The following is a 17,399-nucleotide window of genomic DNA, read 5'->3' as shown; positions in this document are numbered from 1 at the left end:
TCACGCAACATTGCCTTTATTACTAAACTTAGCAAATCAGTTATTTATTTTTTTTTATACATTGCCAAAAGTTAATGATTATTTGGTAATTTCCTTCTTTTACTTTGTTATTTCCGTCTCTGCTTTTATACAAGATTTCCCCTATAGAAGTTTGGAAAAACAAAATTAATGAAATTATTATAAAAGATAAATTATTAAACTTACATTTTCATGCTCAATCATTGCTTCAATCTGGATGAGACCTCTGGCAAGGGAAAGATATCTCTTGTATTTGCTTATATCAGCTTTTGTAGATTCATCCTGACAATTTTTACCCTATAAATTAAAATAAAGTAAATTAAAAAAATAAGTCAAAATCAATTGAAAAGAAGAATATTAAGGTACTTTAGACAAATTTCCTAAACACAGAGAAAAGTTCAGAAGGGCTGAAAATCCGAAGATCAGTCTTTTATTTTTAACGCAAGGTTATAATAATAAATTTAAGAATTTAATAGGGTAATAGAAATATTCGCACATTTCAATGTGTTATTTAGAAAATTTTTAATAAATAAATTATTAGAAAAATAAAGGTTAAAATGTAAATGTTTTGATATTAATGTGAATTTAAAATTAAAACATGTTTAACTAACTTCTATGAAATTTTTTTTTCTTTTTTTTCCCATACCCCCTTTCCTCCCTCTTAAACCCGTGTTTGTAGTTTATTTCGCAAACAGCTCCAACGATTTCTTTTATTTTTAGATTTGTTTATATCGTCCATAGATATTTAACACATCAGTCAATAAGTCCGTAGAGAAACTCATAGATGGAACCACTATCAAAAGTTAATCAGTCATCTTTAAAATGATATGTGTCAAAATTTGACAGCGATCGGCCCATTTTGGTTCTCAAGTTACAGCTGTTAGAATCAATCAACCTAAGTTTTTTTTTATTTCTTAAATTTTAAAGAAATATTTAAAGAAATTAAATTTTAAATTTCTTTAAATTTTTTTTTAATTTTTTTAGATTAAATATTATTATTCACGTAAGAAAACGATAACCTAAACCAAATATAAGCTAGATAATTATTAATCGGACTCTTTACCGTTAATTAGGATGATTCAGATTTGGTTTTCGGACTTCCGTTTTGGCACTACAAGCAAAAGTGGCGCTGAATGATATGGACGTCGAGAAGACGTCAATATTTCAGAAAACATAAAAAATAAATAATAAATTAATTAATTAAAAATAAATAATGAAAAAAATAAATGATATTGTGTTGAAATATCATATGATCGTTTGTTCGATATGTTACATAACATTTTGGGTATGAAGACACTCTTCGTACAATGGCTGCCGCATTTGACCATTTTGGACGAAAATCGAAAAACCAAAAAGGAAACAAAATTGCAAGAAATTGGGTTTGAATTGATCCTTCAGTCGCCATATTCGCAAGAACAAGACTCAAAGGAGTTTAACTAAAGAATATGGCTCACCGAATAGCGATGTCACTCAAATGTCGCACTAAAATCTGAAATTATGGCCTATTTTGGAGAGTTTTCAAAATACTTTTTTTTTTGGATGAGATAAAAAAGTTGGATAATCATTGAAAATGCTACATCGACCTTTAAAGAACGTATCTTGACAAATAGAATTGAATTTGACCAAAAACATTTTTTACTTAGCCTATGGATTTATTGACCGACGCTTTATGAGCGACAAAATTTTTGATATCGAATTTTCGAAGATCAGAGCTAAACCACTCTGAAAGGCCTCAAGCGATTTGATTAAATTTGGGAAGTAAACATAAGTAAACTTTTAAGTTGCTTTTAAGTATTTCGCAAAGTTGGAATGCTTTGCCATCTCTTTTTTTTTTATTAAAAAAAAATAGGAGGAAATAGGGAAGTTTCGTATGCATTTCAAATTTTGAGAGTCTTTTGATATATTGATACTCATCTACTTAACAGTTTAATAATAATGTTAAACAATAAATAGCCAATATATCTTTAGAACTTAACCTTTTCAGTGTAGAACTTTCATAATAATATTTAAAAGTCTGTAATTCCTGAAATTCTTAAGAAAGCAATTATTTTCGGGCATAATTATTTCTGAAAGTTTATCATTAAAATTAGTATTCCTTTAGAAAATTCAAAAATAAATCATTTTTATATTTTTTAAACAAACTTTTATAATTTTTTTAATATTTCAAGATTTAAAATTAAAAGTAAGTAATTTGCTGAACTTTTGCAATGAATATTCTGAATTATTTAATAAGCCATGGCCCAAAAACCTGCCTGAAACTGACCTCACCCTTTAAAAACTTCAAATATTTTTTTTATAAACTATCTTACATAGAATAAATTCAGAGCTAAATATGTTATTATTCATTATATTCAAGCAATATAATGAGTCTAAAATATTTTTTTTTTATTTAATTTAAGTTTATTACTTATCTTCTTCTTATTTCAAGTTTCTCAATTATATCAATTTTGATTAAATTAAATTATTTAATTAATTAATTAAAATTTAATTTAATACGTGATTTTTGTAATGTTTCAAAGTTCAAATTGACATCGAATGCAAATTTTAAATTTATTATTTCTTAAACAACATTCCTAAAGAAAAGTGAAAATTCCATAAAAATAAACAATTTTCACAATAAAATGCAACGCTATATAATTTAAAGTATTCTCAGAAGAATTTAAAAAAAAAAAACTCAAGTGAAAGTGAACTTGTCACTAAGGAAATTTGGTGTGGAATTTTAAGTTTTAAAATATAGGGTGACGCGGGGTAAATTTAAATTGGGGCTCTTTTAGAAAAGGATATTTCTTTAACCCTTTAAGGACGAGAAGATCATAAATCGGGGGTCATAAAAAATCACTTTTTCTGACTTTTTTAGCAAAGCACAATTTTAGAAGATCGTAGGAAAAATTTTATTTTTGGGTCACCGGAGACCAGGGTCATTCTCATCATTCTCATACATTTTCCGTACAAAAATGTGGTATATTTTTTCTTAAGTGTTTTTTTTAGTTTTGGTATGAAACCAAATGCAAGCATTTTAAAACTTTTACCGAATGAAAGAGTATCTTATGTTATGTTATTAGCACAAAATTTATAATGATTGCACGAGGATAATAGTTCCTAAAACCTTTATGAAAAATACGTAAAATTCGCAATTTTTTGAATTTTTCTGAAAAATTTTCTATCTTTAACACCAGTAAAATTTTAAATTTAATAAAAATATATTCTCTGTATATGTTGCTACCATTTCGTGTTATATTTATTTTTGTGGGATCTAAAACTTAAAAATTACAAAGAATTTATGAAAAATATACCATTTGTAAATTAAAATGCTCCATCCGTTAGTTATCATTCTAGCCGGAGACCCAATCGTCCTTAAAGCTTAAACGGTTAATGGAACTGAGTCTCTTCTAAATATAATTCAGATTCGCAATAGGTTTATCGATCTAAATTATACCATGGTAAGGTCCAGATCCATTTAAAATTGTGACAAAAAATCTCTATTTCCGAAGTGCCCAAATTCAAGATTACCCCACTTCTCCCTATTTTAATTTATTTTAATCTTAAGTGCAGAATTTTTTAACAAATTTTAGTAATTAGTGTCTTTATTAAAGGTAAATAATTTAGAAAGTTTAATAGTTTTCCCGAAGAGGACTAAACAGCTGAATCTTTAGCAATATTTAATAAATATTAATATATTTTTTTATTTTTTTTATTATTAAAATATTAATATTAATAATATTAATATATAATATTAAAATAATATAATAAATAATAATATAAATATAATAAATAATATGATAAAAAATAAAAAATAATATTAAAATACCTTTTTAATTTATTTAAAACAAACAGCTGTACATTGTAAATATTCTTTGGAGAGCAAATAAATAATAATAAAAAAAATTAAAAAAAAAATATTAGAATTTTATCAGCTTAAACGATATAAATAAAATATATTTCTTATTGTTTAAGCGTGCAAGAATCAGGGAAAACATGCTCTTTAGCCTTCGAAATTCATGTAAGCTTTTAAAAGCTACTCAGCTGATCTCTACAAAGTTCCAGTCAATTTAACCTTCGAACCCAATTTTAAACATTAAGGAAATCAAATTTATTTAATTTGGCAATTATTTTACTCACTGGTTCAACTGGACATCTATCCGGAAGTCCGAAAAGTCTAAGATAGTTTTTAGCTTCTTCAGATGCCTTGGACATTGTGTCGCATAAATCCGCTTCCATTCGATGCATTACCATCCCATTTTTCCTTATAGTCGCTCTCATCTAGAATGGAAAACATCCTTAAGTTTAGGACTTTAGGAACAACTTTAAAAAAAGATAATCCCTACGTAAGCCTTCTGGAAGCCTACAGTATGAATGCATCCATTTGCTATAACTTCGCAATTCTTAGTGAGATCCACCGTAAAGTTATTATCCACTTTAATTATAGAATTGCTGTCGCAATTTTCCAGGTAATGCAATTTTGTCTTGTATCCATTCTGTTGAGAAAAAAATTATTAAAAAAATACAGGCTGATTAGCATAAATCTATCGTAAGAATTCAGTGTACAAAATTCAACTTACGCAAGCTGATATCTTTCGTAGATTTATCAAAATAGCAAAGGTCACAAGGAAACAAAACAAAACAGTTCGAGTCATTTTTCACGTCCAAAAAGCCACTCTGCCAGGGTGAAACTAAATGGATAGTCCACAGAAAATTCTATTGAACTTTTGTTGGAAAAATACGAGTTGAGAAAAATGAAGAATTTCTGTGTTTTGCGGAAACTAATTAACCCACTACTGCGCTATTATTAATATATTAATCTAGATTGACGCCAGATTTCAGTAGAAACAGCAAGATCCTGTCCAATTGATATCACCTAATTTATACTTCGCACAATAAAAGCCAATAATCCAGAAGCACTAAATTCACTTCCACGCGGGATCACCACCTCAATTTCCCGCACTTTTCAGCGTTTTACCATCAAATGGAGTACGACGATGTTCTACAGAACAATTTTAAATCACTTTTCTAGCCACCCCCCACCAAGATTCAAACAATAGCTCATACCGTACAACTGAATAAAATTTAATTGATATGCAAAGAATCAACGATATTAACTACCTTTGCGCGCAAGCTCCAACGATAAGTCTAAGCTTTATCGGATTATTGAGATGATGGGAATTTTTCCACTTCACACTCTGTCTGTGTAAAATTTGCACGTGAATTCAGGAGAAACTAATAAAAAAATAATTATTTTTGTTGAGTCAGTTACAAAAATTCTGCAAAAACAAGCACAAAGAAGAGAAAAGAAATTTACAAAATTCAACAGAATTAAACAATTGTAAAAAATCGTTTTTCCCCCTAACTTTTAAAGATTTGTTTCAATTTTAATTAAATCAGAAACATTAGTTTATAAACAATGTATAAAAACAATGATTTTATTACGATTAAAAATTAAAAAATAAATGTTTTTAGGTTTTAAGCAATAAGATATTTCTTTAATTCTATTAACCACATAAAACCGCAGCGGAAAAGGCTAAGTAACTTTAGATGAAGCGCGCTTGAATGTTTTTGCACTACTGTATTCGCGTTTTCACGTTTAACTAAAAAGCACGAATGAACTTGCTTTCCAAGAATAAGGTACAACAGTTGATAAATATTTTTTGTTTTATTGTTTTATTTTTCATCCAATTTTAGATTTTTTTCTGCTTACATTGCAACAAGATGTCAGCTAAAAAGATGGTAAGAAACTCGGTAATTGAGGTAAAGTTATAGAGTCATTCAACTATTTGTATTATATACGAAGATATAGATTAAGTACTTCTATGTCACAAAAGCTGTATAACTTTAAAAGATCAATTCTGCAATTATAATCGGTTTATTGTTTGAATTAGCACACTCGCAGGTAGAGTTGTAAAACACAACGAATAGTATATGCCTAGAAAAGATAAAGATCATTTCTTATTTTTACCATCTAGAGAAGATAATAGGTAATTATTATTTTTATTATCCACAAAATAATTGAAAACCGCTTTAAAGCTTCATTAAAAGGAGGATATTTAGATTCAAGAACTTCTCTTCAAAGAAAAATTTCCGATTCGTATTTGGTAGGGGAGACTGGGGCAAAAAGTAACAAAACGGGTAGTTTATTTTTTTACAAACTACTCGAACGCCCCAGAAATTTCTAATTAGCGCAGTTTTATAGGAAATTTACCGCTCTACAACTTTGTGAAAGTAATTTTCCTCTATTTTGTAAGGAAATACGTTTATTGAGCCAATTTATAAAAGGTAATTTTGTGGACATTTTCAAAAATGCTGGGGCCGCTGGGGCAAATAGTATCAGGCAGGGGCTTAACAACGGGGTGGGGCAGGGGTACATTGCCCCCCCCCTAACCTGTCTCTGCCCCCCCCCCCATGAGAAGGCCAATCTCTGTTTCAAAATTTGCTAAAATTTTTCATTGTTCTTCTCCAAAATCAAAACTCGATAAAATATTTCCACATTTTTGTGAATTCGAGATCGCCTTTGTAAAATATATCCAAAACAAAACTTTTTCAAATTTGCCTCTCTGGTTAAAGACTTCTTTTAAATGTAAAGACCTCTACACATTATTGTGAGCAATTTTCGTCAGGGCCTCTACACATTGGGAACAATTTTCGTCAAAAATTGCTTTTTGAAGGAAATCGTCTGCACTTCTCTAGGCGAAAACGTCAAAATTCTGTCAAAAATACAATTTTTGACGAAAATTGCTTCCAATGTGTAAAGGTCTTTAAAAATCGCATTTTTGACAAAACTTTTACGTTTTTATATACAGCACTGCAGGCACTTTCCTTCAAAAGCGCATTTTTTTACGGAAAGAAATAAGTTCATAAGAAGCAATTTCGTCGAAAGATCTTCTCTTACCAGATTTTTTGTACATTTCTTCCTGAAGGAAATACCGTCAATTTCTTAAAATAAAACAATTTTTGACATAAATTACTGTCAGTGTATAGATACCTTAAGAAACAGTTTCTTGATTGATCGATTTCCTTTTAAAACCATTCAAAGAAATATTAATAAACGGTAAAGTAAAAAAGCGTATTGTTTTACTATTTCACGACAAAATTTTTGAATGAAAATTGATTTTTTTTTAATTAATTAAAAAGTAATACAAATGGTAATTTTTATTTAATATTTTAGTTCATATTATCTAGTAAAAATTTTGATAATATTTAATTTTTTCGGAGCAACTCGATCTGTCAAGTATTTTTCTTCATCATCGCAACAATCAAATATCATAATTTCTGCATCTATTTACTCTTAAAAAAATGATATATATTTTTTAAATGTGAATCAAAACTCTATACAATATTCATCAATAGATTTTAGCTTTAAAAACAATAAAAACAATACAAAATCAAGAAAAACACATATTTGCAATTTGAAACCATAATCAATCCTTAAACATTTATGAAGCCTCTTGGTTTCGTTGTTTTTATTAAAAACGATTTTTTTAAAACTTATGTCTAATAAAAATGATTGTATTTTTGAAAATACAGAGACGAAAGCCAAAGACTGTCGAGTAAACTTGCATGCACTTGAGCAAACATCAAAAATTTTGAAGCACGTGATTTCAAGATTTTTTCTAGTTTTTCTTGGTTTAAATATGAAAAAAACTTATGAAAATCGAAAATTATTTTAATTGTTCTTCATATAAGAATTATCAGATACACATTTCACGTTAATTAGAGAGTGCTGCGACAAAACGCTCTAGTGAAGTACTTTAGACAGCCATTTTATTATATATATTTTTTTTCGAAAAAAATAAAGACTTGATCGTATCCTTCTCGTATGAAAAATGGCGTAAAACCAGAAAAAGAAAACAGTTAATTTTTGGTCTCCTAATTTAGACTCCCCCCTAATGCATTGCGAATTAAGGGGGAGTGTCAATTAGAAGGCCAAAACTTAGCTGTTTTTCGGATTTTTCCTTTGGAGGAGAAGGAAACGGTCAAGATTCTTGAATTTTTCTTGAGTGCCTCGTCGCACTACTTCATTATTTCAGGAAAATCTGCAGTTCGTAATTTTTATCTGAGAAAAAAAATATCAATTTCCATTAGTGTATTTCAATTCCTGTTGTTCAATTTCTCCAAAATGTCAGAAGGAAACTTTGCCCATGCATCCTGAAGTGCTTCCACCAAGGTTGGAACTGATGTCGGCGCCTTCTCTCGAACCTTTTGGTCGAGAAGATCCCAGAGAATTTCAATGGAGTTGCAATCGGGTGACTGGGGTGCCCACTGAAGTCACTGATCATCAAATTTTAACTTGTTATCTATTATAATTCCTAGATATTTAAATTTTAAGATTTTAGTGATATCGTTTTTATCATATTGTAATTTTTTATCTGTATTTAATTTACCAAGATGCATGTATTGTGTTTTTATTTCATTCACTGTTATTTTATTTTCACCTTTTTTCATTTAGTTTCATTTCAGCCCAGTTGTTTAGTTTGTCAAGATCCTGTTGCGCATGATGATAAACCTCATTTAGATAATTTCCTGTATGCACAATGCATATATCATCGGCATAAATGAAAAGCCTACCCGACATTCCAGCATCCTCAATATCATTGATGAAAATTGTGAATAGAATAGGGCCAAGGCGACTGCCCTGCGGTACTCCAGCTGCAACATATGCTTCCTCCGACATGCCATCATCGTATCTCACTTTTTGCGTTCTGCCGGATAAATAGCTTATCATCCAAGCCAAGGAGGGCCCAGCAAATCCGTATCTAAACAGTTTTCTTAGCAGGATCTGATGGTCAACCGCATCAAAAGCTTTTCGGATGTCCACAAATATCGCAATTACTTCTTTACCATCATCTCTTGCCTGCTGTAGGTCACTGACCAGATCATGCAATGCAGCTATTGTTGATGACCGGGGCCGAAACCCATATTGGTGCTGCGTAGTATGTGGGGCAACTTTTGATATTAGATCATTTTTGTCCAGAAAGTTAATTTTTGACTGATTCTCAAATTATAATTTTTTAGGCAAAAAACAAACGAGCAGTAAAAAATTCAAAATGGGCAGTAAAAAAATTAAAAATGAGCAGTAAAATATCTAATTATGATCAGTAAAAACTTAAATCTTTACAAAAATGGGTTTAATTTATATATTTAACATTTAAAATTGTTGCAGATAAAAAGAAAAGCGCTTTATTTTCCCTTTGCCAAAATTTGGACGATAATATCACTGTTTTAAATTTTTTGTTACTGCTCAATTTTAACTTTTTACTGCTCATTTATTCAATGCCATTTTTTTATCCCATGTATTTTCTCAAATTTTCTTTAAAACTGTTCTTACGGCGCTATCACACTAGGATTTTCACAATTTAATTTTAAATTCAATTGAGCCAATTGAGCATTATAAGATTTCTAGAATTTACTTGAAAATTCTCACAGCCAGGACACATATTAATTATTTTAAATTGAAACATTATTTTAATGATTTTAATATTAATATCTAGATACCTTACAACTCTACTTGCAACATTTAGCTTTTAACTTCTGTTCACATTTTCTAGAATGGCTTACCTTCGAATTTATTTGTAGCAAAACATCCCTTGACTCAAAAAAGTTAGTACGTTTGCTAAATTAATGATGAAATACTGTAACCAAAGGCATAAATGTTCTATATTACGAATGAGTAAATAATTTTCATAGGTTAATTTAATTGAAGTGATATCGGGAAATTATATTAAATCTTACGCTATTCCTATAACGTAAAAAAACTATTTATAACTTCTGCACCGTCTAAGCTCTAGCGAAGTGTCTTGGCTGTGGAGCTTATCGGATACTTGTGCACTGTTCCCATCGTTTCCATGATTTATAGTAAACCGAGTATAACAGTGTGTCTAGGCTTAACGTTAAATTTCAAATTTAGCGACCTACCTACTACTTCTTTGTGTGTGACCCCAAAATCGGAAGTGCTTGATTACCTTCACGCTGAATTTTCATAAAATTGGCATAAGGCTCCGTATGTGGAATATGTTGCGTGCAGACGTCACAATAAATCACTTTTGCCTGGAGTTTCCAGCCCGGCAAAGTCACTTACTCACACTTTACCCGGTGACCACGAATCTCCTTCAAACACACCAAAAAGTTTCAAATAGCGTGAAATTCAGCATTTTGCGTGTGTTTATGTTTTTCCATTATAGCTTCACTTTTGTATTAATATTCGCGATATTGTGTGTTGAAACTTGTGGACTTTATAAAAAAAAAACCTTTCTCCAGACATTCACCAAAGAAGCGAGACAGACACTTCACCTCTGTTCCAACTCCCACGGTACTGACCACTTCCTGGGATCTAAGGGATAAGGGGCTGATGGGTTAAGTGGGGGCGAAGCGCGGAGTTTTGTGAATGGATGAGGAGCATCATCCCACACTCGACCCTGTTTATTGATTTTATTCACCCACCTGCAGTGATGCTGCATTCCCATGAAATGCAGCTGTTCGAGGGTGGTAGGATTCTACTGTCTTATGAATTCCCCAAAAACCATTCGCAATGAGCAGAATCATGCTCAGTGGAATGAGCTTGATGCATTCCCAGGAAGTCTGCAATGATTTTTCACATGCACACAATTATTAACGTAGAAAATTTCTTTTTTTAAAGAAAAATAATGTAAAATAATATTTTTTCAAATTGATTTTGAAGTAGACTGGTGATTTATTACATTCTGCTTAACCGTTTGCAGTAGAACTTTAATTAATGTTGGAAAGTTAGTAAATATCGCGAGAAACCCATGGGAACCTTGGAGATTTTTCATACACTAAAAAATCCAGGATTTTTTTTGGGAACCACTCTTGGGAACCCTTGGTAACCCGGGAAATCCTCAAGTCAAAATCGAATTTTCACGCATTCCAAGTTGCAAGCACTCCGAGATAGTCCGTAAAAATCTCAGACACTTTAAAATTATCTGGAATTACCACTGATCATTTTCAATTTTCAATTAAGTCTACATTTGACCAATATTCTGTGCACGTGCTCATCAAAGTGTTCCAAGGATAATGTAGTAGCAGGAGTAGCCGTTGATCCCGCATGGTTCATTTTATCCTATTAGCTTTCAAAACCTAAAGATATGCAAAAAATATGACTAAAACATCATATGCAACTTTAGGGGAGAGCTGAGATATTCATGACACTTTTATCATTTTTATTGTTTATTCCTAATGTTAATTTTTGATAGGACTGAAAAGTGTTCAAGTTAAATTATAAGCAGTTTACATTCTTTTTTACGTACGTCTCAAAATACCCGATCTCTTCTAATTGAATAAACATTAACCACGTCAAAAATCTTATATTTTTCTCATACTTAAATCCTCAATTGGCCGAAGTTCATACAGGTTACAAACAATAAATTAAATAAACAAAAATAAAAAAATACTTTAATCCATGCTAAAGTTCTCAAAGTCGTTCTTAATGCCTCCGGCACACTTTTCAGACCGGTGAAATTTCATTAAATCAAAATTCGCGTTCGCGTCCCTTTCTTTCTCCAAATATTTGTATAAGTAGTATAAGTCTATGCTACTCTTTTGGACTACAAATTGGACTGAACTAAATTTAATTTGCCGTAATGTTCAACGGGAGAAGAAGAGTGCAAAAGAGTAGGATTAACACATGCAAAGCTTTTAAGTACACTCAGAAAAATAATCGAGTAAAACTTACTCGAATCGATGTTGAATTAACTCTTTTTCGATGTGATTATCGATTAACTATATTTTAGAGTTGATTTTACTTCTATAATATTTAGGTGTAATATTCGGAAGAGTTGTTTTAACTTTTTTTCCTAAAATTTACATGACAAAAGAGTGTAAATAACTCGTTATAAGAGTTAAAATAATTCGTTTCAAGAGTTAAGAAAAATAATTTTTCAGAGTTAAAATAAATCTTAAATCTCAAAATGAATATGTTTTGCAATTTTGTTTTTTTTTTATTTTATCATTTAATTTATTAATATTTTTTGACCTCAAGTTCCCTATGTTCCGAGCGAAATATCACGTATGAGTAAGCACATGTCTTCATGAAACACTGTTAGGTATATTTCTAGTTGATGTTTTATATGCCCTTTGCACACGAAAATCTTCTTGACTGAAGTATATTCTTAAAACGAAAACACTTAAGCATATACTTCAGTCGAGCTGAAATTTTACATCGAAAAAGAGTAATAATTACATCGATATCCGAAGAATTAATTCAACTCGCACGAAGAGTTGTTTCAACTCTATTTACTAAAATTTACAACGAAAACGAGTAACAATTACATCGATATTCGTAGAGTTAATTCAACTCGGCCGTAGAGTTGTTTTAACTTTTTAGGTTTTTTCTTAGTGTAGGAAAAGGATGTGAATTTCGATTTTAAGAAATTTTCCTGATCTAAAAGATGTGTTGGAACCATAGCTCCTTCTTTTTCATTTTATCAAGAATATTGAACTCCTTTAAAGTATTAAAAATATATTATTTCAGTTTTAGTTATCTAAGTACCCAATTTTCTTTTTACTGAAATAAAAGTTTCAGTGAATAAATATTTGCTCTAGTCTAGTCCATTAGTGAAAAGTAATGTTGTGGAAGGATTCGTTTTAATCCTATTTTATGTAAAATCAATTGTTCAACGATACAGAGGAACAGTAATTTGATCGAAGATAAAATTCATAGTCATCAGCACAATACTTTTGGCTAGGGTAAAATCAATTTCAGTTATTTAAAAATTTAAATGGATGGAAATATGCATCTAACTTATCAAATTACCCTGAAATGCTTTCAATATAACTGCAAGAAAAAACAAAGAAATCTTTTTCCTATGCTAAAACTTACGATGTGATTTGACTGCTCGTAAAGCCCGAAATTAAATAGGGGAGAATGGGGCAGTTTCAGCCACTGAAAATATCAAATTTTGGGATAATAAATTATTATCTGTAAGCCACTTTCAAGAAACCCTAAAAAATATGTTTGCAGAGGGGCAGCCATCCCACCTATGGAGTAGGCCCACCGAAGGGGCAAATAGGGGTATAGAGTCCCTTAGACAATGTAAAACTAAATGAGAGGGTCACTGAAGACTGGAAATCGTTGAGTTTCTAGATTGAAAAAAATATACAAGACTAATAAATAAAAAAAGATGGCAAACCGTCCCAGCTTTGCAAAGTCGTCGTACTCACGAGAAACAGATCTTCGTGTATTATCTTTTTTGTATGGTTTTTGGGTACATAATAATACCGCTTTACTATCGATTGTATTGATTAGTATAACAATAAGAAATGTCTTAAGAAACGTAGGATTTAGTAATGTTTAGTAGTTTTTAGGCATAAGTAACAAATGAACAATAGACAAATAAAAAAGTAAATTCCAGAAAGTTTTATCAATTGCGAGTGCATTACCGACTCATTACCGATTCAAAAAAATCCAAATTTAAGTGAATCGGTTGAAAAAGAGGCCCCTCCAAAGTTGGTTAACTTTGACCTCCGAAAATTTAATATGAAAATGTTTTTCGGTCATAGGTGTCTCAGGACGAAATATTCACCTTGACTACATCCAAAACATATTCGAAAATGAAAAAATATTATAGGAGTCGTTTGCGAAATAAACCGGAAAATAAGATTTTAGAGGGGAAGAAATGGGCGCAGGTAGAGATGGTAAAATTTCAGAAATTTTTAAAGTTAAAGTTTTTCTCAAAGGGGGGTCACAAAGATCCTGAAGTTGTTTTCTCCTACGGTTTAACCTTTAGTCCTGTAACAAATTGGGAAGGACAATGGTTTGTTACTATTTCTTAAAGTTTCAAAAGTAAAATTTGAAGCTTCGGTCTCTTTTATCAAATTTTCAATCTGTTACTTTTTGCCCCAGACTCCCCTGTTGCTTTAGATTTAATCTTTTTTACTGCTCAATACTGCAGTTCTTGGCATTATGGATGAGTTTACAAAATATCAAAGTGCCATTATTACTCGAAATCCATATTACATCAAAATATAGACCACAATGCCCTACACTTACCACTTAAGCCGAGGATTATTTACTTCATTTTAGGATGTATTAACCCTTTAAGGACGCTTGGAACCACCCGGTGTCCCCATAAAGAAAATAATTTTTCCCTGACTACGTAAAGTTATTTTTCTCCAGTTTGTACCGTACCTGCAAATAGAAGGGTTGAAGGAACCAGGATATTTTTGCAAGTCTTCAGCTATTTGCTATATAGTAAATTTTTAACTTCAAAAATTACGAATTTTTAAATTCTCATATTGAAAATTAATTTTACTTATTTGTTATACTTCCAATTTGTTTTAAACAAAACCATTTTAGAACAAGAAACTACAATACTCAAACATAATATTTTGCTTTAGAGTGAAAATTGTCTGTCATTGGTCAGAAAAAATACTTAAATTTTTGAGCAATTTTTGTCCCAAATTTTGTACACCAAATCAGACTCTGTTGGGTTTTCGAAGGTTAGATGTATTAAGTTTCCCAATTTTGTTTATCGGTTTCATTTTTATTGCTGATTTTCGGTAAGCGAAAACTGTCTCGTCGTTAAAGGGTTAATGTAATTATAATCAAAATAATGATCAATTAAGGTAAAGTACCCTCTAGTCGGCCGGTTTCTCAACTCGGCCAGTTGAACTATTTAACCAATTTTTTAACGTTTTATGGCCACTTTCTATGAAATTTTCACTGATTTACATTATATATAATATATTACCCCTTATAATGTTAAATCGGTAAGACCATATTATAAGAAATCTTAGTAAATTGAATAAATAGTCGCACTGGCCGAGTTGAGAAACCGGCTGACTACAGGGTACTTTACCTTACAATTCCATCAGTTTTTAGGGCCTTGACAGACTTGGGGATTAGCCAAGAGACGATTTAGCGTAATTCTATTCGAAATAATGGTTAAACCGAATTTTCATAATTTTCCACTAAGCGCGTCTCTCGTCTTAAGTCATAAGTGTGTCTAGGGCATTTGACCAATTCTTTTCTCGGCTTAAGCCGAGAAACGGCTTAGTTTGTTGATAACTCATGAAGATTTTTTCAAATCATTATTTTGATTATAATTGCGTTAAACCATCTCTCAGCTAAAGTCGTAAGTGTATCTAGGGCATCTAGGGCATAAAGCAGCGATTTGCTCAAAAGTCGTTAAACAACTTAAAAGTTTCTCTCAAGCTTTTGCTGCTTAACATTTCATGAGCTTTTAAATTTTATGTCTTTAACAATATGGTAGTTTAAGTTTTGGGGTAAAGTATATAATCAACAATAAACTTCCTTTTCAACAGATACATATTCAAGTGATAACGTTTTAGAAAACCAATAATCCGTGGTTGGTGTAACATGCATTAGTACTTTAGTTGACTGGAAATCCCAAGCACAGAGTATTCTCAGCTGAAAAGAACTCTGGTCGGTGGGAATGATGGAGTGTAGTGGTATTCCTGGTTGCCTCTCTGTGTCGATCTGAGCCGAGTATTCGACCACCGGTTCACAGTAGAATACCATTGCTCCATTCATTCAGTCGAGGTCTAACACGTACGCGAGTTGCCACGATATTCAAATCATTGAGCCACTTAAATCTCTCGGTTTTGTGCACTTTTGTGATTAAAGATACAAAAAGAAATTACGTGAGCAGGATTTTAGCACGGGAAATATCACATGATATCCATTTGCCAATGTGAGTGATATTGTGCAAGTAATTTTTTGGAAAATTCCTTGCCATTTGTTCAGCTCAAAAATGACAGTGATATCTGACTCTTAACGGTGCTGCGAGTGAAGTGAATTTGTAGTTTTTATACATCTTGTGCTTAAGGGGCCCTCCATGAGCCCCATCTGAGTATGTTTTAGTGGGAAAAAGATATATGACGACGTTATACCTGGAGTGATTCATACACCTTGAATGAATGTGTACGAGATTCTCTTGTAAAATCCACGAAAAAAAAGCTTACAAATGCAACCGATTAATGGACAATGTTGGTCAACTTCTCGAAATCACAGCTCCCCGCCTCAATTTTAATAGCTCTGCAGGAATTTTCAACTTGACTATTTCTGGGAGCACTTTAAATTAGAATTAAGATACTCTCTCACTTTTCCACTTCCACAAGACGATGTAGCTTTCTTCGGACACTTTCTTCACACCAAATTCCAATAGGCACGAATCTGAATTAATAAAATTCCGCCCAATTTGGACGCGGTGTGACGTAATTTGTGACGAGGCCACATACTTTGAAGATTGTGGACAAAACACTACATTTTTCTTTCACACTTACCAGCTCATTCTAATAATCAATTCGCGACTGTGAGTCCAGAATCTAAAAAGTGAGCATACAACCGAGTTTTTGCGGTTTAATGACAAGCCTCAGTGCTATACACCAGACTCAGTTTTTTGCAAGATAACAACTGCTTTTCTGATAAAAGCACTTTTGATAATTTCAGAAAATTGCAAGTTTATATGAACTCTTCTATGTTGGAAGATGTGTGAATATATTTTTTGCTACACAGTCATCAATGTTTTCCTGAGATGATTGTGATTCCAATTATTATGTTAATTTTAAATAACTCAATTGAAAACAAAACTATAAAGAGCAAAATGCGCTTCAGTTTTGAATTTTACATACATAATTGAGCAATAGAAATATAATTGAAATTATCAATTCAAACTTCAATTGATTTTATGTCAATCTCTTCAGCTACTGACTAATAGGTTTAAAATAGAGATGCTATCGAATTAATAACTCCAATGTTGTGATAGGTATTTTAATTTATCCAATAAAAGTGAAGTTTGGTAAGTAGAAAATTAAAATGGACATCACAAACTTTTGAAGTTAAAAAGATTAGTGATTCTTGACAAAAAAAATAATTAAGGGGTTACATTGGTCTCTCAGGTCAAAAAATAGGCCTTTTTTGATAATAATTTATTGTGTAGAACAGCTGTGCAAAAACCGTTGAAACCGAATTAACATCAAAATAAGTTTGTTATAGTAGCGTTTTGACCATTGACGTAGGGTAAGTGTGCCAAATTCCGGCCAGCTTGCAATTTCGGCCATCTTTTTTGTTCCTCGAATTTCCATGAACTTTTAGATTTTATGTATTCTAGAGATTATACAATGCAAAAGAATAACAAAAAATGTAGCTTCGACAAACGAGATGACGTTAAAAAGATATTGGAAGAATTCCCGAAGGGCAAGGGACTATGGGAATGAAAGTGGCCGAAATAGGGCACCAAAACTATGTCTATATTTTTATTCATTTTAAAATGTATTAAGAATGATTATAGAGTAAATAAAGACGGTAAACTCTTTACAAAGTTCCAAGCAACACTCTTTAAGAAGAAAGAATATAAAAAATCATTTTGAATTTAAAATATTACATTTCAAACTTGAGACTTTGACGCTTGCATGCA

General features: G+C 31.2%; 2 protein-coding genes across 23 annotated transcripts in view; one reads left to right on the top strand and one right to left on the bottom strand.

Moving 5' to 3' along the window:
• LOC129805988 (uncharacterized) lies at window positions 1-5,573 on the bottom strand. 3 transcript variants are annotated; one of them, XM_055854280.1, is made up of 6 exons: window positions 5,119-5,255; window positions 4,578-4,688; window positions 4,344-4,493; window positions 4,138-4,278; window positions 205-315; window positions 1-141 (listed from the first exon to the last, which is right to left on the bottom strand). In XM_055854280.1, the coding sequence occupies exons 2-6, from the start codon at window positions 4,650-4,652 to the stop codon at window positions 100-102; spliced, it is 519 nt and encodes a 172-aa protein (XP_055710255.1). In that variant the 5' UTR covers window positions 4,653-4,688; window positions 5,119-5,255; the 3' UTR covers window positions 1-99. The 3 variants fall into 3 exon arrangements, with proteins under 3 accessions (XP_055710255.1, XP_055710256.1, XP_055710254.1); XM_055854281.1 differs by lacking the exon at window positions 5,119-5,255 and adding an exon at window positions 4,874-5,087; XM_055854279.1 differs by having other exon boundaries at window positions 4,578-5,573.
• A 9,903-nt stretch (window positions 5,574-15,476) lies between these two features.
• The window catches only part of LOC129805932 (platelet-derived growth factor receptor alpha), a 50,426-nt gene continuing 48,503 nt past the window's right edge, over window positions 15,477-17,399 (top strand). For 7 of the 20 annotated variants that reach the window (XM_055854200.1, XM_055854204.1, XM_055854198.1 and 4 more), the window contains exon 1: window positions 15,478-15,833. The gene's annotated coding sequence lies outside the window, so the exon portion shown is untranslated. Of the gene's footprint in view, window positions 15,920-17,399 lie in introns of all 20 variants that reach the window. The other 13 variants (XM_055854194.1, XM_055854191.1, XM_055854192.1 and 10 more) reach the window with 6 other exon arrangements.

The sequence above is a fragment of the Phlebotomus papatasi genome, chromosome 3, assembly GCF_024763615.1.
Source record: "Phlebotomus papatasi isolate M1 chromosome 3, Ppap_2.1, whole genome shotgun sequence".
Lineage (NCBI taxonomy): Eukaryota > Metazoa > Arthropoda > Insecta > Diptera > Psychodidae > Phlebotomus > Phlebotomus papatasi.
This window is presented reverse-complemented; position numbering and strand designations above follow the sequence as displayed.